We start from the raw sequence: 22,320 nt of genomic DNA, 5'->3' as shown, positions 1-22,320 counted from the left end.
TACCACTTTTATCACAGTCTTTACTGATAATGAAGGCTGGAGACATGGAATGGTGACCAGGGAATGCTTTGAATTCTTAAAAAGAAGCAGGAGTTTTCTGAGTTAGGAGTGGTTTGGATGTGGTTTAATCTGGAGGCACAGTTGTGGTGTAGAACTGTTCATGGGTTCTTTCTGCTCTGTGCTCTCAGGTTCTCTTTCTGAAATTTATACTGTTCTTCAAATATCTTATTCTATGACTTTGCAGCCTGAATGTGCTGAGAGCTGAGGAGTGGGAACAAGTGTTCTCCCCCCGCCCCGCCCCGCTTATTCAAATGAAAATAAATGGAAAACTTCTTTTTTTAAAAATAAATTTATTTATTTAATTTATTTTTTTGGCTGAGCTGGGTCTCTGTTGCTGCACACGGGCTTTCTCTAGTTGTGGCGAGCGGGGCCTACTCTTCATCGCGGCGCGTGGGCTTCTCATTGCGGCGGCTTCTCTTGTTGCTGAGCACGGGCTCTGGGCACGTGGGCTTGAGTAGTTGTGGCACACGGGCTCAGTAGTTGTGGCATGTGGGCTCAGCAGTTGTGGCTCACGGGCCCAGTTGCTCCGCGGCATGTGGGATCCTCCCAGACCAGGGCTTGAACCCGTATCCCCTGCATCGGCAGGCGGACTCTAAACCACTGCACCACAGGGAAGCCCAAAATTCAGTTTTTTTTTTTTTTTTTTTTTTTTTTGCGATACGTGGGCCTCTCACAGTTGTGGTCTCTCCCGTTGCGGAGCACCAGGCTCCGGACGCGCAGGCTCAGCAGCCATGGCTCACGGGCGCAGCCGCTCCGCGGCATGTGGGATCTTCCCGGACCGGGGCACAGACCCACGTCCCCTGCATCGACAGGCGGACTCTCAACCACTGCGCCACCAGGGAAGCCTGGAAAACTTCTTAATAATTTGTTTTCCTTGTTTGTATTACTTCCTTAGAGATTGGATACGTATTTTCAACATCTGGATGTTTTTAAGGAAAGAAGAAAAGAGTTGTTACATAAAAAATGGACTGAAAATGTTGCAAAGCCTCTTCAGCAGAGAATTATGGAAAAAGTAATTTCATATAAAGGGTTGGAAAAAACAAGAGAATTCTGAATATTTTTTAAAGCACACAAAACGGTATGAGAATTTTTTTTTTTTTGGCAGCTTTAGAATCACTGGAGCATGGGGTTTTTATTTTTATTTATTTTATTTATTTTGGCCATGCCACAAGACATGTAGTATGTGGGATCTTAGTTTCCCAGCTAGGGATGGAACCCGTGCCCCCTGCAGTGGAAGCACGGAGTCTTCACCACTGGACCACCAGGGAAATCCCATGAGAGTTTTTTTTTTAATGAAGCATTATTTGAAAAGTTGGGTCAGCATTTTTATTTATGCAAAGAGTCTCAAATTTATTTTTGTATTTAAGATGAATTCATGGAACTGTGATACAACCTACTGCATTTTTAAACCTGAAATTCCAGGTAGAGGGAATAGAAGTGTTGATTTGGAACTAGATTTATCAGGAATGCTTTTAGGTAAATGTTAATAGAATAACAGTGGCTTAAACCATAAGAACATTTATTGGTTAATAAGAAATAGAGGGATAGGTGGTCTCATGGTGGGTTCTGGCGGCATAACAATGTCATTAATTATCCAGGTTTTTTCCTGTTGTTCTATTCTGCTATCCTGAATATTTTCAGTTTCTGCCCGTCACCCTCACATTTGAAAGCACATTTGGTTGCTTACAGCTCCAGGTATTAGGTCTGTGTTCAAGGCAGGAAGAAAGGGTGAGAAATGATGCCAGGGGGTCCTTTTCTTACACCGCATCTCATCCTTTGTGATCAGGAAGCAAAAAGAGTCCCCAGAAGCTCCTAGCAGATTTCCCCTCAGGTCTCATTGGCCGTAACTGGGTCACATGCCAAGTCCTAGCTAAAAGCAGAGCCAGGAAAGAGTGTGTGCCTTTCCAATCTCTCTAATAGGTTGTGGGCAAAGGAGAAGCGGTTTCCATGGCTGTTGAGTTAGTCAACCATGAGGTGAAGGGATCACCAGTTTATACCCTCTGTTATTCAGTTTGGTTTTACAAAACAAGAACAAAATTTTGGCTTCTTCTATGGAAGAGTTTTCTATTTTAACTTTGAGATCAGGACCCTCTTTTGACATTAAGGTCCACCTAAATTTCCAGGTATTTAGCAGAGATCTAGAGTAGTTTGACTGGAATGTTAGAGTATTTAGGTATATTTACTGAGCAAAATTTCTGGACGTGTATGTTAACTACTTCTTCCTAAATGCCCTAAGAGACAGAGCTCAAGGTTGAATCCAGGTCACTTTGAAACCAAAGTGCAACGTCTTACAAGTATGCCCAGAAATGTGATCACACAAGTGTAGGATGGGGAAGCCATGCCTTAGAAAAGCCATGTGTTGAAGTCTAAGTGATTTAAAATGACAGTAAATTCAGTGTGAGTCAGCCGTGTGAGCTGGCTTCCAAGAAACCATCTGAGTTCTTAGGCTGTATTGAGAGGCGGTGCTTCGAGTGGGAAGCATCAGGCCCAACCTGTCCACCTGGGGACAGTCACCAGTTACAGAACCTTTAGAAGAGGGTGGAGCTGGACAACACTTCACAGGAGGAAAAGTGGAAAGAAATACAGCATATTTAGCCCAAGGCAGAGACGATACAAGAGGAAATGAAACCTTTAAGTACATATTGTAAAAGGCTGACATGTGGATGAAGAGTAGTTGTGTTTTGTGTTGCTTCACGGGGAGAACTGGCAGTGACAAGGCAGACTTCAGCTCTGTCTTAAGGACAAGCTTTCTGGTGGTTAGAATGACCAAGAATGGAGCAGAAGGTTCTCAAACAAGGCTAGTGGATGACATGAGACTAAAGCTGGATGATTACTTCTCCCAGAAGGTGGTGGACTCTCACTGCAATCTCAATTACTTCTGAGATTTCTTCCAACCCTTTGAATCTATGATTTTATATAAGAAATGGAATAAAGTATTTGGCTTTTTTGAATCTTGCAAAAACAAATATACTAAAGCACGTTTAAATGTAATGCTTTGCTCTTAAGTGTACTTATTTTTTTTTAAAGGAAATTATATTTGGAGACTTATGATCCTGAAGTATACAATCTTTTTTATATGAGAAAAAAGGACTCAAATTATGGAAAGGTAAGTAAGTTTCTTACGTTTACCTATTTATTCTTAGAAGCTCTGGGGTTGGGGAAAACCTGGTCACTTTAGAAGTCTCATAGTTATTCTGCATTCATTAAAAAAAAATTCACAAAAGCATTTCCTCTGAGTTTTAGATTAGGAACCCAAAGTAATTTCGACTGCTTGGGAATTGACATTGTGAAAAAGGCACTTGCATGTGTGTGATAATTCATCCATTCATTCATTCATCCACCCACTCACATTCAGCAAACTCGAAGCCCAGGAGGTAGGGGAAGGTAAGTGGACAGTGAGTGTGATGAGAGTGTCACAGAACCAGCGCCGGGAGAGCTCCTTTCTAGGGGAGGTGAAAGGAGGGATGCAAGAAAGGCCGCCCAGGGAGCCAGTAGTTGAACTTGTAATGAGTCTTCACATTTTAAACCAACAATATAGGCTTTAAAATTGTGAGATGTAGGTTTCAGGTTTTTTACTCCTGTGTAACAAAAGTGACCATCTGATAATACTATTCATTAAAAAAACGTGTGTGGCTCTGAAGAGAAAAGTGGTTTCTTTTGCTTCTCCCGAAAACCAAGGCAAATCATGGTTGTGAAGATAGGAAGGTTCTTTTGGCTCTGGGGGACTCACTGTATTGTGTTGGGCAGTCATTATGCTGTCTCCTCATTCAGTGGATGTTGTCCTTGCAAATTTGCAAGGGTCAAGGTCAAGTGTGTGGGGAAGTAAACAAGGGGAAATAGTCCCTCTGTCTAAAGCCTATACTTAGGATGGGGGAGGAGAAAATCACCTTCCTCCACGACCTCTGTAGCTGGTCCCTGACCCTCAGCACACTGATGTTCTCCTGCCCCGCGGTTCTCATGGGCCCTTAGAGACCAGTGGTCAGCCCCCAAGGGGGCGCTCTTCCTCCCAAGCCGGCTTAGGGCTCTGCCTTGTGCTCCTAAAGCACCCGAGCTGACGCCTCTCATGACAAGGTGGTCGTTGTCTATGACTTGTCTGTTCTAGACTGAGAGATCCCCAAGGACAGGACCTTGCTGGGTTGCAGCACGCAGTCGCATTAGCAGATATTTGTTGACTGATGCAGTGATACTGTAGAACTCTGAACAGGAGTATGTGTCTTCTCTTTGGGTGGCCCTTGCTCCATTCAGCCACTTAAGGCTCAGTGAAATATCCTAGTGTGAGGCAGGTGGCATTTACGCTTCCCTTGCTCTGTATGACATTATTCCTGGGTCCTTATTCTCAACCGAGTTGGTATAGAGTAAGGCCACACTCGAATGCTTCAGACAGATTTAAAATGCTTAATACAAACTGTACTTGCGTCCTCAAAGAGTCATGTTCTCGCAGGTTATGGTCCCACCTTTCTGTGATCCTCTGTTTAGAAGACAGCAAGAGTTGGATGAAGAGCGGAGGGCTATTTTTCAGTATAAGATGGGTACTTGTGATCATGGGGCTTTGTCTTTAGAGACTTCAATTGTCAAGTGATTTCCTACCCCAAGAGTGACTGGAGTTGACTTTAAGAGTGTTGATTTAGATTTTTATCTTCCTGTAGGAAAACGATGTACCTTAAAAGAATTTTAAAGAACTAGAGAAGGCCAGGCAGTATGCCAGATTGCCCCAGCTGACTTTCAGTCTCCACAGAGTGGTTCCAAGAGAGCAGCCCACAGCTTCTGCAAGGCCTGTGGGAAGCAAAACTCGTAGCAAATGCAGGAAAGGTCTTTTTGCTGTGTCTATAGTTTTGCCTTTTACAGAATGTCATATAGTTGGAATCACACAGTATGTAGCCATTTCAAGACTTTACTTTCATTCTTTTTTTTATTTTTTTTATTACTTTTTTTAAATTTTTATTTATTTTTTATTTATTTTTTTTTCACTTTCATTCTTAAAGGCTGTTCTCACAGGATTAAGAATGTTAGGTTGGCAGATATTTTCTTTCAACAAATATTATATCCCCCTGTCTTTTGCTCTTTCAATTGCCCATCCTACCGTTGTTCCTTTGAAGATAATTATTTTTTTTTCTGGATGCCTTTAAGATTTTCTTGTTGTCTTTGATTTTAGTAGTTTTCCATGATGTTTCTAGATGCGGATTTCTTTTTATTTATCCTACTCAGGATTCATGGGTCTTTTTGTATCTGTAAAGTGATATCTTTAGTCAGTTCTGGGAAGTTCTCATTCATTTTCTCTTTGATGGTTACCTCTGCCATATTCTCTACTTTCTTTCTGGTACTCCAGTTAAACATATTTTAGATTTTCTCATTGTACTCCCTGTCTCTTACCCTTTCTTGTGTATTTCCCATCCTTTTTGTTGCCCCATATTTGATACTAGGTATTTTTACTAATTATCTCTTCAATTGTGTCTAATAATATGTTGTTAAACCCACCCACTGAGTTCTTATTTTCAATTGTTTTATTTTTATAGTTCTAGCATTTTATTTGGTTCTTTTTCAGATGGGTTTTGGGGAAGGCTGTCTATATTCAGGGCCTGAGGGGACCTCTTTCAAGTGCCCTGGTTTGATCCCCCCTCCGCAGGGTGGGGTGGTGTTCAGAACAAGGTTGACTACTCACTTTCAAGGACAGCACCAGGCCTGGGAGGAAAGATCCACCAGAGGTTCGCCAGGGGCATGGAGGAGTCAGTCCCTGCTACCTGATGTTGGCCAAAGCTCCCAGGGGACAAAGTAGCCAGAGATTGCCAGCTCATTCTGGAAGGGCTCTTTCTTCTCTGGAATTGTTTACACTGCTGTCCAAAGACTTTAAAGTATGAATTTTGTGGGGCCGGAAGGAGGTGAGTTCTTTTTATTTTTCTCTAGTTTTTGCAGCAGGAGTGTCAGTCTGTGCAGACTTATAAATTCTACAAAAAAAAAATTATAAAAGAGAGAAAGAAAGAGAGGAAGAAAGAGAGAGAGAAAGAAAAAAAAGAAAAAGCCCTGTTGTGTTTTCTTGGTGTTTCCTTTTTATCCCCCATCCTGAGTTTTGCTGGAATGAACAACACTACTTTGTTTTCTTGTGATTTGGAAGTTTTATGTTCTATTTCTGGTTTCATGGTTTGTTTATCAGTTTTAACAAATATTTTTATTTAAATGTCAATAATTATATAACTCCCCATCCCCTAGCAAGACAAAGACTTTATATTGCTTTATTTCCTCATCTCCCTTCTCTGGCTCCTCAGCCTTTATAGACGGTCATAGCTCCTTAACTGGTATTCTGCGCTTGGGTCTGTCTCTTCTGATGGACTCTCTACCTTTCCATCTTTTTGAAGTGATCAACCCTCCCCAACAGAAAACCCTTCAGTAGCTTCCCATAACCCTTCCAATAATGTCCAGACTCAACATAGCACATAAGGTGCCCTCTGAATCCTGCCACCTTTTCTGGCTTCTTCTAAAAAATCCCCACTCCCTAAAGAAAAGAAATATACTAAAGCACAGAAATATCTGGGTCAAGTCAGCACTTGAGAGGATTATCACACGATGAAGTACCTCTACTCCCCCATTTGCCTCTTGCCTCTACAGCAAGCCCCTTGAGGGCAGGGGCTGCTAACTTATCTTGGTGCTCCCAGCACTTAGCTGGAACATTGTATGATGAGTAAATGCTTCTGGGAACATTGATGAGTAAATGCTCAGCTGGAACATTGTATGATGAGTAAAGGAAGGAAGGCAGGAATGGAGGAATGAAGGGGGCGGTGATTTCTCTAGATAGGCCTGGGCTTCCCAGGGCAGGAGTGGAGACAGCCCTGGGAAACATTCTGAGAGGACACTCCTGGAGGTGCCTCAGGTGGCTGTTCAATAAAGTAAGAAAAGGACTTAAGAGCAAGGTGGCTATGTTAGAGACAGTTTGATTACAAAAAGCAGAGTCCTTGTCAAGTTAAAAAAAAAAAGGCAAGGGGGCCTGGGTATGTTAGAAAGCATCAGTCTGTCATGGAAGCCACCCACAGTCAGTGTCTCTGTCTGTTCAGGCTGCTATAACAGGATACGAGACTGGGTGGCTTATAAATGACAGAAATACATTTCTCTCAGTTGTGGAGGCAGGGAAGTCCAAGATCAAGGTGCCAGCAGATTCAGTGTCTGGTAAGGACCTGCTTTCTGGTTGACACTGTGGAAGGGGTGAGGGAACTCTCTTAGGCCTGTTTTATAAGGTCACTAATCCCATTTATGAGGTCTCTGCCCTCATGACCTAATCACCTCCCAAACGCCTCACCTCCTAATAACATCACATTGGGGGTTGTGTTTCAACATCTGAATTCTGGGGGGACACAAACATTCAGACCATAGCAGTCAGGAAGATAGCCAGGCCACTTGAGAGACCACGAGGCCAGTCCTTTCCTCTTTGGGACTGTGTGGCATTCGTCATAGCTTCTCTTTGTGAACTGCTTCCTTTCTCTTTCTCTGCTTTCTTGTGCATGTCCTGGAAAATGGATGCCCTGGTCCTGCCTTTCTGGTCTGAGCCCTCTAAAGCTGCCTGGAGCCCCTCTGTCCCAATTACAGCTCTAGGGCCTGAGGCTCTGGGTCAGGGGCCTCTGCCACAGCCTGAGAAGGTCACGTGACTTACTGCCTAAGAGTGGCAGCAGCAGAGGTGTGGGTGGCGCAGACTGATTGACGGCCACAAAGTGATGTTTTCTCAGTCTCTTTTTCATCAAGTGAGTATTGAGTTCCTTAACTTAATTTTCAGACAGTTATTGAATGGTACAATTCTGTTTATACTGAATTAAGGTAAATTTTTTCTACTTTTCTTTGCAGTCCTGAAAAGCTTGTCTGTGCAGAAGAGAAATATCTGCCTGATAAAGAGAAAACGACTAGTGACCTAAGTCAGACTGTTTCTGAAAGGCAGTTTTATTCCTCGAAGCTTGGCCAGGAGTAAAAAGCATGAAAAGAAGAGTCTGGTGAGCAGAGATCTGGGGGGAACAGGGCTCGGATGGCAGAGTTGTGTAACATCCGACAGATAGCAAACAGAGTCCAGAATCCATTGACAAATCCCTTCCTCTCAGACAGACTCTGAGGGCAGAACAGGCAGTAGTAGCCAAAGAAGGGAGTGAGAAAGAGGAGGCAGAAGGAGGATTTATTTCATGCAGAAGAAGTGGTGGGGTCTCTTCTGGGCACCCTTTGGCAGGAGAGCCTTGGGTGAAGACGCTCAGAAAGGAGATTGTGGGACCCCGGACCCCACTTCTGGGGGACAGATTGTGCCCTTCATAAGGTGAGAGAAAACCTGGCCAGAGGGGATCTTCCCTCTAGGATATACTCAGCTCTTTTTTTCTGAGTTTTTGCTCTCCTGCCATTTTCCTACCGTTTACTGCTTATTACATCCAAACCAGACCAAAAATTTTGTTCTCCATAGTTTGGTCACAACAGGTGGGAATCTTTTGAAATGAAATTTATACTAAAAAAAAAATTAGGGCAAAATGATAGTTTATGTGAAGGGCCTTTACATGCAGGAAATTTCCATGCACAGATTTCCTACCCAGAGCTCACACCCTGGTTGGTACAGCTGGCAGCTCACGGTCTATTTCCCCTTCCATCCTCTCTCCCACAACCTGTACCCTGAAGCCTGAGGGTTGGGACGCTTCTAGGGAGGGCTTCGGGCACTTGGTAGGTAGCAGCTTCCTGCCGTTCTGAGCGAGCCGTAGATTTTTGCATCTCTTCTTTCACGCACCAGCCTGGCTCCTTCCCTCCACCACACACAAAGCGCGAGGGGCTGTCCTTTTCTCTAGCTTAAAAACCTTGTTAGATAGGTATTTTGTGACCCAACTCCTACCCAATCCCGTTGTTCTCCTGTCTGTCCAGAGAGAAACGGATGCCTCTCATGTGGTAAGTTACCTCTGAGCGTATTTCTGTCTGAGAGCACGGGGAGCCAGCCCCTCAGTCAGGTTTGAACGTGACTGTGGTCAGCCAGGCCCTTACGGTAGGGCAGCCTAACTGTTGCTCCCAAGAGATCAAAAAGTGGAGCGTGGGTTACGTACACTGGAAGTTTATTTTTTGCTCCTGTACCGGAGCCGGTGGGTCAGCAGGTTGGCAGGCCGTCCCTCTTTCATGCAGTCTTTAGGGCGCCTGGCTGTAGGAACATTTCTCATCTCCAGCACCTGGCTGCTAAGCTTGCCCCAGGAATTCATTCCTGTCAAACTGAAAAGGGAAGAGGTCATGGAGGACGTCTGGCCTGGGGGTGTAGGGGGGCCCCCAGGACCAAGTCACAAGGCGGCCCCTGACTGCAGGGGGCAGGGGGTGCTGGGAAGAATAGTCCCTGCTGCTCAGAGCACAGTGGCAGGGAGAGCTGGCGTCTCATGGAGAGCTGGTCATCTCTGCCACACCACAGAAAGTTAGTGCTGTGTGGAGTCCAGAGACACGGGAAGCCCTGTCTGAGAGGTGCAGACCCCAGATAGAGTGAGGGTAAGGTGAGGGGAGGGCTGGCTGGGAAGCTGCCCGGAAGATGAGTGTCAGTTGGAATCAGCCGGGAAGTTCCTCCCTGTCTCGTGAGCCCCTCTTCCCCACCCTACACTCAGCTCTTCTGTCAATAGGTTTTAGGAACCAGACGGCACAGACCCAGATCCTGGGTAGGTGGGGAAGGCCAGCAGAGGCAGAGGTCACAGCCCGTGGAAAGAAGAGTGATGACAGCAGAGGTCCTGGGCCCCCGGAACTGTGCCCCATAAGGGGCCATTTGTAACAAAGCTTTGCTGACCTTTACTTTGCAGTGTCTCTACAACAGTTAAAACGTTGCCAACATTTTTTCTCTCCAGAAATGGAAAAACAGAAGAAAGAAATAGAAGATCAGTTTGCTTTGCTCAATGCAGCTCAGCCTGACCAGCCAGACTTTCCCTAAATTGAGGAATATCCGAATAATAAGTTACTGTTTATTGAGCTCTCCTTGTGAATCGGGAACTGCGTGAGGTACTGTGTATTCATTTAAAAAATTTCCCAGCAAGGTAGTATTATCACCTTCCATTACACAAAGCTCAGAGGTTTGCTAACTCGCTCCAGGTCAGCTGCACGGTTTGAAAGTGGCGGTGTTCTCTATCCCACGTCCAGTCCCTCTGGTGCCAAAGCACATGGTCATACACCAGGGTACTCGATCTCCTCGAAGCCACTCTGACTTTGTGATGTTAGACTGCTCAGAATTTGGGTCCCCTTTCAGAGCGTGGAGCTGTCCGGCGTGCCTGCCTGGGCACCCTGATCCTGAAGAGCACGGGAGGGGCTTGCTGGGCTCTCCTCCAGCCACTCAGTCTTTCCCCTGGAGGGGTAGGTAGTGTAAGGTAGTCCCTTCCTCGCCCTTCAGAAAATCAGGCTACCGTTTTTGTCAGGAGAGGATGTGACTTCTTAAGGAGCAGTGCCATGTTCCTCCATCAAAGGGGGTGACTGGAGTTGCTGGAAGTACTGCCATTAACTATCCTCTGTAACTTCATAGTTGTCTGACTCACCTCTTGCAGGCTCCTCTGTCCTGAGTCCCACAAGAATGCTAACATATCTAGACATGGAGACATGGCACTAGCCACAGTTCATCCCAGTGAGGAAGTCCCACAGTCCCAGGAAAGGATTATCCTATAGCTATGGTCACAGGTAACCCCAGGACTGGTTTTAAGCCTGCCTGACATCAGTGGCAGCTGTATGCTTTGAAAGTCAGCTGGTCAGAGGCAGACTTGTGAACATCAGCCCACACCTGCCTCCATAACCAACACAGCTCGAGTCTCAGAACCCTGTAGAAGATCAGCAGTTTGCTTTGCTCAGTGCGGCTGAGCCTGAGCAGCCAGACTTTCCCTAAATTGAGCAACATTCTTAATTGTCTGGGTTCAGATATTGAGCGTCTCTTCCTTTGACACTGGGGCGTATTCCTTTTAGGTCTGTGTTTTAGCCCATCAGTGCCCAGGATCAATACCTGGAATGATGGATTTTTTTTCCTTGAATATTCTGAATTGTTTTCCAGTTTTTCTTTGTCCAGTGATTATGTTTAGGCAGAAACAGGGGCTATGGTGTGGGGACATTTGAATCCTTCCTTATAGCTGCTAGAGAACACCTGCTCCCTGAGAAATCAGGGCTTCTGTAGCCTGTGTGATTCCTTCCAAAAGGCAGATCTTTTCCCAGTTGTACTCATTAACCCAGGGATTTAGTGTGTAAGAAAGACCTTATTTTTATCAGTGTTCAAGACAGAGTTCACATTTCAAAATCCAGAGGCTGAGTAAACAGCTCTGACAGGTGTGGATGTGTCTCTGACAGCATGGGGGCAGGGGGAGGGAGACAGGTGCTTCTGGAGCTGGAGGGGCTGAGGGACCTGCTGATGATTTTTAATATTTGTGCATTTTCTTCATGGCTAAGTTACCCCTGAGGGTTTACTCAGCTAGGCAAACAGAGGCACTCAAAAGGGAACGCTCTAGCTCCCACAGAGATCATCCATTCTAGCCATCAAAGAAACCAAGCCCCAGAAACAGTAGGTAAAGTGACCAGAGTCACAGAGCAAGTCAATGGCAGTCAAGACGAGGCTCTGGGGTCTCCTGACTGACTACTCCCCCGCCACATTCTGTCCTGATTCATTACAAGCAGCCCCTGAAATTACCTTTTAAAAGCCTTTCACATAGAAAGTAAATCAGTCAGGCTTTGAAGTTACATTCATAAACATATTTTTATTCTCTTTCTGTACATATTGGCAATGATAAAGCTTAAAGATGCATGTCCTATGACATATGCAAAAACAAGGAATTTACATAAATAATTTATACTTCAGAAAATTAACGTTGAAAAATATTTTCTGCATCATTAGAGTTCACAGTATTTAAAGTAAATCAAGCTTTCCCCCTTAGATTTCAAACTATATTGTCTCAGCAGAGAATGATAAAATCTAATCAGGAATAAAATGATCAAGTTTCTGTTTTTATTCAGTGCACAAGTGGACACTATTTCCGTAATCAGGCTGTTCCCACGCTGAGGCTGCATTTCTTCCCAGTCCTTCACCTCCTGAGTGGCTGTGACCCAGCGGAGGTCACGTGGTGTGAAATGGTTACAGCGTCACCCAAACCACCCACAGTGGACACATTCAACCAAGTGGTAACGTCTGGTGGTCTGATGCCTCATTTCCACATAATACTTTTTATAGCCCTGAAAATGGAAATCCTGGCATCTAAACACAGCCGAACATGTTAACACTAATACAAGGCACTGTGCTATGGGGTTTGGTTTATTTATAGGGAAGGTCATGTTTGCATAGATTGCTAGCGATTTAGTGTGCGATAAAATAGAGGCCCCAGCATGCGTGGCCTTGTGATGGATGAAGCGGCGCGACGCTCCGCCAGCTCAGGGGCAGCACCGGCTATCTTCTCCAGCCCCAGCCTAGTGGGCAGATCCCTAAGGCCCCTACAGGAGAGTTTTTTGCTCAAAAAGCTGCAGGTCAAAGCGCACCCAGACCTCCCCAGTGGGGACCTCATGCAGCAGCAGTCGGCGGGTTGTAGGGCCTTTGCTTTCCTGTTCTGTTCGAATTTTTGCCACTGGAACTTCAGTGCGACCCAGGAAATCTGGTGAATAGACAAGTGAGAGTCAAAAGTCTTCTTTAAAAAACTGTTAAAAAACTATCACAGAAGGAGTGTCTGAAACAGGATTCATAAAACTTTCAAATTCAAAACAAGTAACTTCTTTTGGTTAATGGCCGTTGGATACTGTGAATGGATGGATGCATGCAGAACAAGGGATTTGTGTGAGGGAAACTCAAACTGCTGGGAATCCAAGCCTCTTTGGTCAGGGAATGGCTCACCCATTCAGTAGGTGCCAGGAGCACAGCGTTTCCATTAGGTAAGCAGGGGTGACTGGGGTCAAAGACCTGAAACACACCTGAGGCCACCCCCCCCTTTCCCCTGAGAAGGTATCCCACCTGCAGCCACTGAGAGCTGCTGAGGACCATGGCCTGTGTCACTGCCCTTAGGTGTCTTGGGGTAAAAACAAGGCTGAGCACCCGGCTTCCAGACCCCAGATCCTAGAGTATGGGGGAAACTTCATATCCCCGCCCCCACCCCCCGGAGTTATACTTTACCATCTGGTGAAAACTGGTCTCTGTCGAACATGGTAAGACACAGCACATCCTGATAAAGATCCTTAATAAAGAACTGGCAGTTAAAATTCCACTTGGGATTTAGTGTGTCCTGAAGGGTTCTGGTGGTGTAGCTCTGGGAGCCCATGCTGATTTCACAGTATGGATTGCTCTTTCCTGAACAAAAACAAACCAGTATACATGTGGCATGTGACAAGAGGGCCTTCTTCGAGCAGAAGCAGGATCTACACAGATGTTTCTCTATAGACCATGGCCACAGTGGCCACTGCCTGAGGGTCTGCATCTGCCTTGTGGTCTCTGTTCCCAGTGCTGACAGCATCATAAACCTGGGGAGGGACTGTGGGCGCGAATGCCAGGGCTGCTCCCCATGAGCATGTGTCAGTGCAGCTTGCTTCCTGCCTTCTCTACTCAGAAGCACTGAGGAAGGAGGCATCGGCATTTATTGGGAAACTAGAGTGATAATAATTTTGGTCCAATAACCATTTTAGTGGCACTGGAAATACTGACTTTTAAAAAGTGTCCCGTTATTCAATGTTCAGAAGAGTTATCAGCAAAGAGCAGGGTAGTTACCACACCAGTTGAATGAAAGAAGCATTTACCATTTGGTTTACAGGCTTTTAGTTCTGTAGCTTCAATGACATGCACCATCAGACGCCCGATGCCTGAAGACTTTTGAGAGCGAGCTACAAAAGAGGAAGAGTAGTGATGTTGTTAATTTCTTCTCTGAGAATGCAGACAGCAGAGTGATGATGCTAAGCTGTAGATAGTCTTGTCTTTCTGACCAACCCCAGCACTCCCCAGCCTCACGTGCCACTGAACTGGGCCTGGCAGCATCTGGCTGCTCTGTGACTTTGCCCAGGCTGTGTCGCCTGCTAGGGTACCTCCCCACCATCTCTGCCCATCAGCATCCTACACATCCTTCAACATGCAGGTCCAATCTCACCTCCTGGATCCCTTCCCTCCTCTGTGCATCCCACAGCCTGCTGGGTGTGAACTTCTGTGTCAGTCCATCCCCTCTGTCAGGAGGGGCCATGGCAGAGCACAGACTGTTTATTCATCCTTGTGTTAACCCCTCCACTGCCTAGCAGTAGTAATAGTAATAACATCACCACACATTATATTCATTCAGCACTTAAAAGCAGCTAACATTTATTGGATACTTACTTTGTGTTAGGCACGTGATCGACTTTTACATAAGTTACAATACTTAAACTGCACATTTACAGCGCAGCTCTTTGTAACTGCCATTGTCAAATATGAGAAAACTGAGTCTTAGAAATGACCATAACGTGCTTATGTCACAGAGCTTCTAAAACGGCAAGGTCAAAAACACATCAGATACCAAAGTCCACTTTCTTTTTTTAGAATTTATTTTTAATTATTATTTTTTTTGGCTGTGCTGCGTGGCATGTGGGATCTTAGTTCCCCAACCAGGGATTGAACCCGTGCCCCCTGCAGTGCAAGTGGACTGGACCACCAGGGAAGTCCTCGAAGTCTACCTTCTTAACCACTCACCATAATTCCAATTACATGTAAACACTTTAGCTTATAAACTTTTATTTAAGACCTTATTTTAGGAGGTACTCAGAAACACTTTTAATATGGAGAGAAATGAGTTAGTGAACTCAGATTATCTTGGTAACTATAAAGTTAGTTAAGCAGGGTTTGCCCTTAGGGGTTTAAAAACTAACAAAAGCTGCTTGGTGAGCTACTGACTTTTCAAAGCTCAGGGCAAGTAGAACCTTCTCTGTGAGAAGTGGCCCACCCCTCCTATGTGCCCACCCGCCCAGCAGGCACTGGCATTCAGTTCCCCTTGAAGGCAGGGCTGGGCCATATTCATTTTGTAGGCCCAGTTAAGCCTAGCACAGGGCCTGGCACAGAGTTAAGTAATAAAGGTCTAAAGAATGGAACACGTGGAAAGTGCATAACAATATGTACAGATAATGGTGTAAAGAAAAACTTCGATTTATCTTCGACCAATTAAGAGATCATTATATGCTTTCTGAAAAGATTCAATCATTGATTTTTCAATAACATGCCTTTAAAGTACCATTAAAATAAGATTCAATTAGCAAAAGCCAATTTACGTATACCTTTCAGGAGTATATAACAAAATAAGGGAAACCTGAATAAAAAAACATAAAGAGCTGCAACTCTTCCAGCAGCCAGGAACCTAAGTGGGAGGACTTAGGGAGGGGCCTTGTGCCAGAGCCTGGTGGGAGACTGGAGGGTCTTAATAGGGCTGTGCCACCAGGAGAGGACAGGGCTATGCAAATGGGGAAGAGAACCACGGAGAGAATCTATGCGGGACTCTGCAACTGTCTAGAGATGCAGGGGGATGGGGATGGTCAGAGAGCACATTTCCAGTGTGCGCCCAAGGACAATACTACCGGCCACTGAGATTATCGGGAGGAGCTACTTCTGGAAGGAGGTTAATCCAACAGGAGGAGTGGTGCAGGTGTTTCTGGAGAGCAGGGGCTGCAGGGACAGCAGGCCAGCCGTGACCACTGAAGCTGGGGTGACACGAGGGAGGGAGGCTCAGAACTCTTGGGGTAGGGTGGGAGGAAGCAGAGCTAGGAAGGAGATGATGAAAGAAGATCTGATGGTACAAGGACCCTCAGGGGTGTCATGAGGTCCGGGGGAGGGAGGGGCCTCAATTTCCTGCTGTTGGGGAAAGCGAGCCAAGTTGTTGGGGGTGGTCACTGACGTCGTGTGAGCAAGCCATTCGCACAGATTGATGGGACAGCAAGCGGAGTGAAAGGCTCTGAGTGTAGGGTCCCGAACCCAGTGCTGGGAGGAGGCTGGCTGGACCTGGAGGAGGGGTGGGGTAGAGGCTGGGTGGGGGAGGAGCAGAGGGGAAACGGGCTGTAGAAGTGAAGTTTGATGGAGCAAAATGGACCAAGCAGAGGCAGGGCTGGTTATGCAAAGGACAGACCCCTCTTCCTGGAAACGAGAGTGAAGAGTGTGTGTGGGGAGGAGGGACAGAGACCTTGCCACAGAGAGAAGGGAGGTCCCAGGGCTCGCACTGGATGACCCCCGTCTATGTAGGGGACAGTGCGGGGGGCTCAGGGAGGCCCCCAGGAGGTTTGAAACGGCTGTGGGAGGCCGAGCGGGCTCTGCCGAGCTCGCCCGCGGCAAGTCTGGTCTTTCAGGCTGTCCCTGTTTATCCCCTCACTGCAGGAGCAGCAGCCTGTGCCCTGAAGCTGGGACCCCGCCCAGTGCCCAGGGTCCCCTGGTGGCTGGTTCCAACCCTCTCAGGCACCGCCCCCCCCCCCCCCCCCACTACCTTGATAAGCCTTCTCCCGTTTCTTCTTTTCGGTGTCGATGTACTGCTCAGATGCCGCCTTGATCTTCTGGACCCAGGCCGTCCTGGAGGAGAAGCAGAGTGCCATCGGGCAGACTTCGCACACGGCTCACAGGTCCACCAGGAGCCCCAGAGCTCTGTGCTTGCTAACCTTGGCTTTGAGAAGTTCCCAATCATAGACTTCAGAGTAATTCAACTTAAGGACTTGTTTGCTAATTGAGGATCAAGCTGAGAATTTCTAGAAAGTTCTTGACGGCACCAAGCACTTGTCAGGTGCTGGGCGCACAGAGATGGAAGATGCAATGGCAGCTCAGCACGACAAATGACAGGTTCTATTGCAGAGAGCTGTGCACGCAGCGGAGGAGGAGCTACACCCAGAGGACAGGACGCGTAGCTGGCCAGGCAGGGAGGGAAGAAGGCACCCATGCAGAGGGCAGTGGGGGAGGGCAGTGGGGGAGGGCAGACAATCCGGCGGGAGTGCAGGGATGGGACTGAGACCCAGAGGCACGGGACAGCCTCAGAGAGCAGGCGAAGGAGCACAGACTGTCCCTGAGGGATTGCAGTAGGAAGTGAGGTGTTGGCTCTCCCACTTCGGAAGATCCCGAGGAGAGGCTGGAAGCAGGAAAGTGTGTTAGAGGCGTTTGCAGTAACCTGGCACGTCTAAACCAAGGCCTGCCAGTGGGACTGTGGTGGAGGAGGAATTAGTAGGGCGTGAGCACGGGCTGGAGGTGGGTTTATGGCGGAGGGAGAGGTCAGGCTTTCTCCTAGGCCTCAAGGCAGGTCACACGTGGTCAGGACTGACCTCTCATTAATGTTGTCTGTTCGGAGGGTGTAGACCCGGTCAATGTGAGAAATGTGGAAGACAGGCTCATCGCTGGAAGGGTCTGTGGGCAGTTTCACCAAGGCTTCATTCAGGAAAATGGGCTGAAAGAATTAGGGCCAAAACACAGGCTGTGAAATGGGTCAGAACACTCCACCCTCCTACGTCCAGAATTGTCTGTTCTGAAGAGCCTTGTTGAGAAGTAGAGGGGTCTAGCTTCCAGAGTCCTTTACTTAGGAGAAAAGAAACTGCCTCTGTGTCATGAAAGTAAATATCTAGGGTAGATCAGATGTTACTAAAGTGGGGACAGGAGCACCGAGTGTCTTTGACAGCTCACGTGACAGGGTCTCTCCTCCAGGCACTGACACTTGACCCTTCCCGTCAGCCTTGGTTTTACGGAGAGACCCGATGCTGAATGTGGACGGAGGTGGGATCACACATCGTGTTTGCTGCGAAGGAAGCTGGAATCCATAGCTGGAATCCAGCTGGTGGCTGTCAGAGGGCAGTGAAGGCCCAGCCACACTAGGCTTCTTCCCTGGGAAGTGACAAAGGAAGCGTGAGCCGTCTGGAGGCAGGTGGAGAGAGTCCCATGAGGACAGGAAAGGCTCAGGCTGGGAAGGAGGTCCTTAAAGTAAAGGAAACACCTCGTTGTGCTCTTGATGCTACTGCCAGGAATGTGACACTTACCATTTTATACATTTTGAATTGAGCGTTGGACTTAGAGCTGAAAAGTTTCTCGGAGCCCGAGGAAACAGCAAACTGCTTGACCATGTAGGTGAGAAGCAGGAAGTCATTGAAGAGGAACCCGTGCAGCTCCTTGTTGCTCTTGGTCTTGTACAGCTTTCCGCTGTGCAGGAGCTTGCGGGGTCCCAGGCAGTTGGTGAGGGAGTTGAAAACAAGTTGCTTAAAGAGAAAGAAACTGTCACTTTGTAACTCCCAGCACCCCTGGCGAGGCCAGCGCCCTGGACCTGAGGGAGGTGCGGTAGACCTTCTAGGTGGGAGTGTGGCTGTAATCATTCACTTTTGCACAGAAGATCCTTACATTTATTTCTCTTCAAAGTTCAAACTGGCATAGTGAAAATAATTACTTACAAAACCACAGAATACTGATTCTCCCGGCTGAATTCAAAGAACTCAAAACATCTCTCTTTATGAGAAAGGAAGATGACAACCCAAGAATGGGCAGGAGGGTGAGTCTGCATGGGCTGAGCTGAGGCACACACTGTCTACACTAGGGGAAGGCACGAACCTGGCTCCCCACCCAGAGCCTGCCTGGCGGCACCCAGCTCAGCCCCACAGGCCTCACCTCCGCGAGACCTTCACACTGCACGTGAGTCTGGATCCACTCCAGTCGGTCTGAATTTTCCTTCTCCCGAACTCCTTCATTAACTTGCGAGCAGAGCTCCTCTGCCCGCTCGAGGGCCAGCTTCAGAGAGGAGTGGTCTACGTGATTTTCTGGGGTGTTCTCCAGAATCTGGAAGAGAGGGGGCTGTGTCATGTGGGATGTCTTACGTCTTCCACCTGCCCTGCCATCCGGGTGCTGGGCGCTGGAAATACAATAGTGGGCAAGACAGTCATTTACCCTTGAGAGGCTCAGGGCCCCCGAGTACTCGGGGAGACAGGTGACTCAGTGACAAGAGGGTGGGCCAAGCGCTACATGGACCAAGTGCCCTGTGGGTCTCTGGTGGCCCTCTAGCTGGGTCTGGGGATAGGCTGTATGTGTAAGGGTGCGTCCTTACTTCCCCCAGTAACAAGCCATGTGCCTTTAGGGTGAACCCTCCAGTATAAACTGCCTGCGCCTTTGGTAAGTATGTTAACTTGCTGAATAGCAACATTTCATTATATTTTGGGGGTCACTGATCCTTCTGAGAAATCTGCTGAAAGCAATGAATCCCCTGCCACGGAAAAAACACAATAAAACCATGTTGTCAGCATGCAGGAAAATGCATTCATTTCACTGAGAAGTGACTTCACGCTAATGTTCCAAAGGTAAAGGGATAGAGAATGCAAATTTGTGTGGTCCCTCTGGAAATTAGCGGGCCCATCAGTAGACGACTCCTGTGCTTCATTTATAGTTCCAAGATATGAAAAAGCTCTGGAAGCCTAAAGCTGTTTTCATTACTCATTTAGTGGCAAAACTTGACCTAAACTGAAGAGATGAACTTTTTATGTCTACTTATAGTGATTATTCATGAATTTCTCTGTAGGACTATTAATGTGTTGCTTATCGGTGCTGCCCAGGCTTGTTGGGGTGTCATGTAATATACAGCATTTGAATTACATTCTGAATTCTGAAACACATCTGGCCCCAAATATTTCAGGTAAGGGACTGTGGATTAATGTATATTAACGGGTCCATTTGGTATCAGAACTGTGACATTAATTCTGTAACATAAGGTCTATATTGAGTTAACATGGCTTACAAACCAGAGATCAAGGCATAATAAAAGCAACAGTCTTATATTATTTCTACTGTTTTTCTTTGTAAGATGATTAAAATTACCTCAATGATTACCTGTGGAATAATCCTTTGAAAGTCTGCCTTCTCCTTAGAAGGCGTATCAGCTCGAGAGGCCAACATTGTTTGTGTCAAAAAGATGAATGGAATTTTAGAGGGACTGTGTAGTCAGCAAGCTGAGGTAGGATACAGCCAGGGGACGATGATGAGCTGTCTAGGACACTGAGTTGGAGACTGCTGGGACATCTAGGTTACACATTCAGTTGGTAGATGAATTCAGATCTCAGCAGGAAGACTGGACCCCAAGGTCATACTAACTGTGGACTCTTTCCACAGCTGGAGACCTAGAGGGCGTTGCCCTGCCTAGACAAAATACACTCATGACCCCGAGAGGCCAGGGAGCTTCCTGGGAAGGGGGAGGACAGGTAACCCAAATGACCATGGATACCTCTTTTATTTGCCCACTTCAAGGATTTATCCTTTCAGACTGCATGTGTGTCCATGGGCGTGTGCGCGCACACACACACACACACACGGTGCCTGGTCCACCAGACAGTATAGTCGGACCACGTGGTGGGTGGCTGGTGTATCTGGAGGCTCCCTATCAGCCTCTGTGAACCTCAAAGGGTCCTGCTTCTCCCAGCTGGGCACTTACACTTCTGATGAGGAGGGGGTAGCGGGTGATCCTCTGCATGGGCTTCAGCAGGAAGCTGGAAAGGGGCATTCCTTTACATCGAGGGTCAGATGCCAGCCTCTGCAAAATAATTGAGAGGCTTGTGAGGAAATCATAGCCTGAGGAAAACAAGGAAACATTGGCTATTCTCCTGACTTTGACCACCTTTTAGATTTCTAACTTCTTTTAAAAACTCAGGATCCAAAATGATACATATCAGGTTAACAGCAGGAATATCCCACTTCATGCGCCAAAGCCAGTGGATGCTTTCAGTTCTTTCTTAGGTGCGTCTGACAGCCTGTGCGATCCCTCCCTCCCATTGCTTCCGGAACCAGACTGTCTTCCCAGCCCACTGACCCTCTCAGTCTTCCTCACTCCTTTCCTCTCCTCTGCCCAAGATCCCACACGACTGAGCCCCACAGTGTGACCAGACCAGCTGTGGAGCTCTACACTTGCCAAATTACTCTCCATCTCACCTGGATGTCCCAAAGGCACCTCAATACCTCAGCATACCCGCAAGTGAAGTCCTCGTCTTCCCTCATAAAAGCATCCTCTTCTACCCCTATTCCTATCAGAGTTGGTAGCACCATTCTTCACCCACTCACCTTCCCCCGCACATACCTAGGAGTTACCACTGATGCCAGTCTGTCTTCTAAGTAGCTCTTGATCTCCCCCATCTCTGCCTGCTCATCACCCTGCTTCATTCATAACAATACATTTACTGAGCACCTGCTATGAGCCAGGCTCACAATGTCCTTTCTGCTCTTCCTTCACTTCGCTAATTCATATTCATCTCTGAAGACTCAGATTAGCCTCCTCCAGTCCAGGCTCTCCCCTTCTTCATGCCTCCCCTCCTTTTCAGTGATCCTTCTCAAGCCCCCGAGGCTTCCTTTATCATCATGCCACATCTGGACTGGGTAACACAGGTAGAGGCATCACATAGGAGGTGTCTCTATAACTCCCACCCAGACTGTTAACTCCAGGATGCCAAGGACCACATTTATTTGCTTCTACTCCTAGGACTAGTACAGGACCTAACAGAGTAGCTAGTACTCTAGTATGATCATTTTAAGGACTGAAAAATAATACATTTACTATAATTTACCTAATCATTTCCCACTATGGGATATTAAAATTACCCCCTCCTTTTGTTTTTGGATATATATATATATATGTTTCTAAGATAAGCATCTTCATGGTATTTATTTCTATATTTTGAGTCTTTTTAAAAAGTAACATTTTAGAACACAGCTTGTTAGATCTGCTTTTTAATGTAATCAACACCACGCCTTTCATTATGAGACTAAACACTTTTTATTTATTTTTGCTACTGTTACAATTGTGGTGACACTGTCATCCTATTTACATCCTATTTTTTTAATTCCTATTTTTATCACTATTTGAAAAATTTTAAATCTTTTACTATGCTTTAGAAGGTAAATGTCCTATATTTAATTCTACTATTATTTTAAAATGTTCACATATACTCATAATTCCACATTTATGTAATTATTCTGATTAATGTTTGTTTCTGTGATCTTGGTTTCTTTCTATGTTTCTTCTAGTTCATTTCTAGGCAACACCTTGCCTCCCACCAACTGAAGGGGTCTGTCCTCAGTGCCTTATACTGAACCATTTTTACATCCCTGAGATCATCATAAGCTAAATAAATGAAATTAGCATTTATTGAATGCTTACTATGTGCTGGTCTCTGTGCTAAAGTACTTTAAAAGTATTATCTGATTATCTCCAGGTGAGAGATGAGGGGACTTAAGGCACCAAATGTTAAGAAACTTGCCCTGGTCACACAGTGGACCATGATGGGGCTGGAATTTCAGCCCGAGCAGTCCAGTTCTGAAGGCTGTCTTGTTCTGAGCATGAAACTGTGTTGCCTCTTGGAATT

At 46.5% G+C, this 22,320-nt stretch overlaps 2 protein-coding genes across 10 annotated transcripts in view; one reads left to right on the top strand and one right to left on the bottom strand.

Annotated features, from left to right (window-relative positions):
* LOC137205406 (protein FAM228B) overlaps window positions 1–19,747 on the top strand; it is a 57,767-nt gene extending 38,020 nt beyond the window's left edge. The window contains exons 8-11 of the transcript XR_010934120.1: window positions 956–1,138; window positions 3,088–3,166; window positions 7,885–8,027; window positions 9,873–19,747. The gene's annotated coding sequence lies outside the window, so the exon portion shown is untranslated. The remainder of the gene's footprint in view (window positions 1–955; window positions 1,139–3,087; window positions 3,167–7,884; window positions 8,028–9,872) is intronic.
* ITSN2 (intersectin 2) overlaps window positions 11,974–22,320 on the bottom strand; it is a 158,769-nt gene continuing 148,422 nt past the window's right edge. For all 9 annotated transcript variants that reach the window (XM_067703576.1, XM_067703570.1, XM_067703571.1 and 6 more), the window contains 8 exons: window positions 20,400–20,498; window positions 18,593–18,760; window positions 17,974–18,189; window positions 17,269–17,390; window positions 16,449–16,531; window positions 13,762–13,845; window positions 13,145–13,318; window positions 11,974–12,632 (listed from right to left, as the gene is read on the bottom strand). In XM_067703576.1, coding sequence (XP_067559677.1) covers window positions 12,475–12,632; window positions 13,145–13,318; window positions 13,762–13,845; window positions 16,449–16,531; window positions 17,269–17,390; window positions 17,974–18,189; window positions 18,593–18,760; window positions 20,400–20,498 — 1,104 coding nt within the window. In that variant the 3' untranslated portion in view covers window positions 11,974–12,474. The remainder of the gene's footprint in view (window positions 12,633–13,144; window positions 13,319–13,761; window positions 13,846–16,448; window positions 16,532–17,268; window positions 17,391–17,973; window positions 18,190–18,592; window positions 18,761–20,399; window positions 20,499–22,320) is intronic.

This window comes from Pseudorca crassidens, chromosome 14, assembly GCF_039906515.1.
Source record: "Pseudorca crassidens isolate mPseCra1 chromosome 14, mPseCra1.hap1, whole genome shotgun sequence".
In the NCBI taxonomy this organism is placed as follows: domain Eukaryota; kingdom Metazoa; phylum Chordata; class Mammalia; order Artiodactyla; family Delphinidae; genus Pseudorca; species Pseudorca crassidens.
Note: the sequence above shows the minus strand (reverse complement) of the source record. Positions and strands in the feature narration are given on the sequence as shown.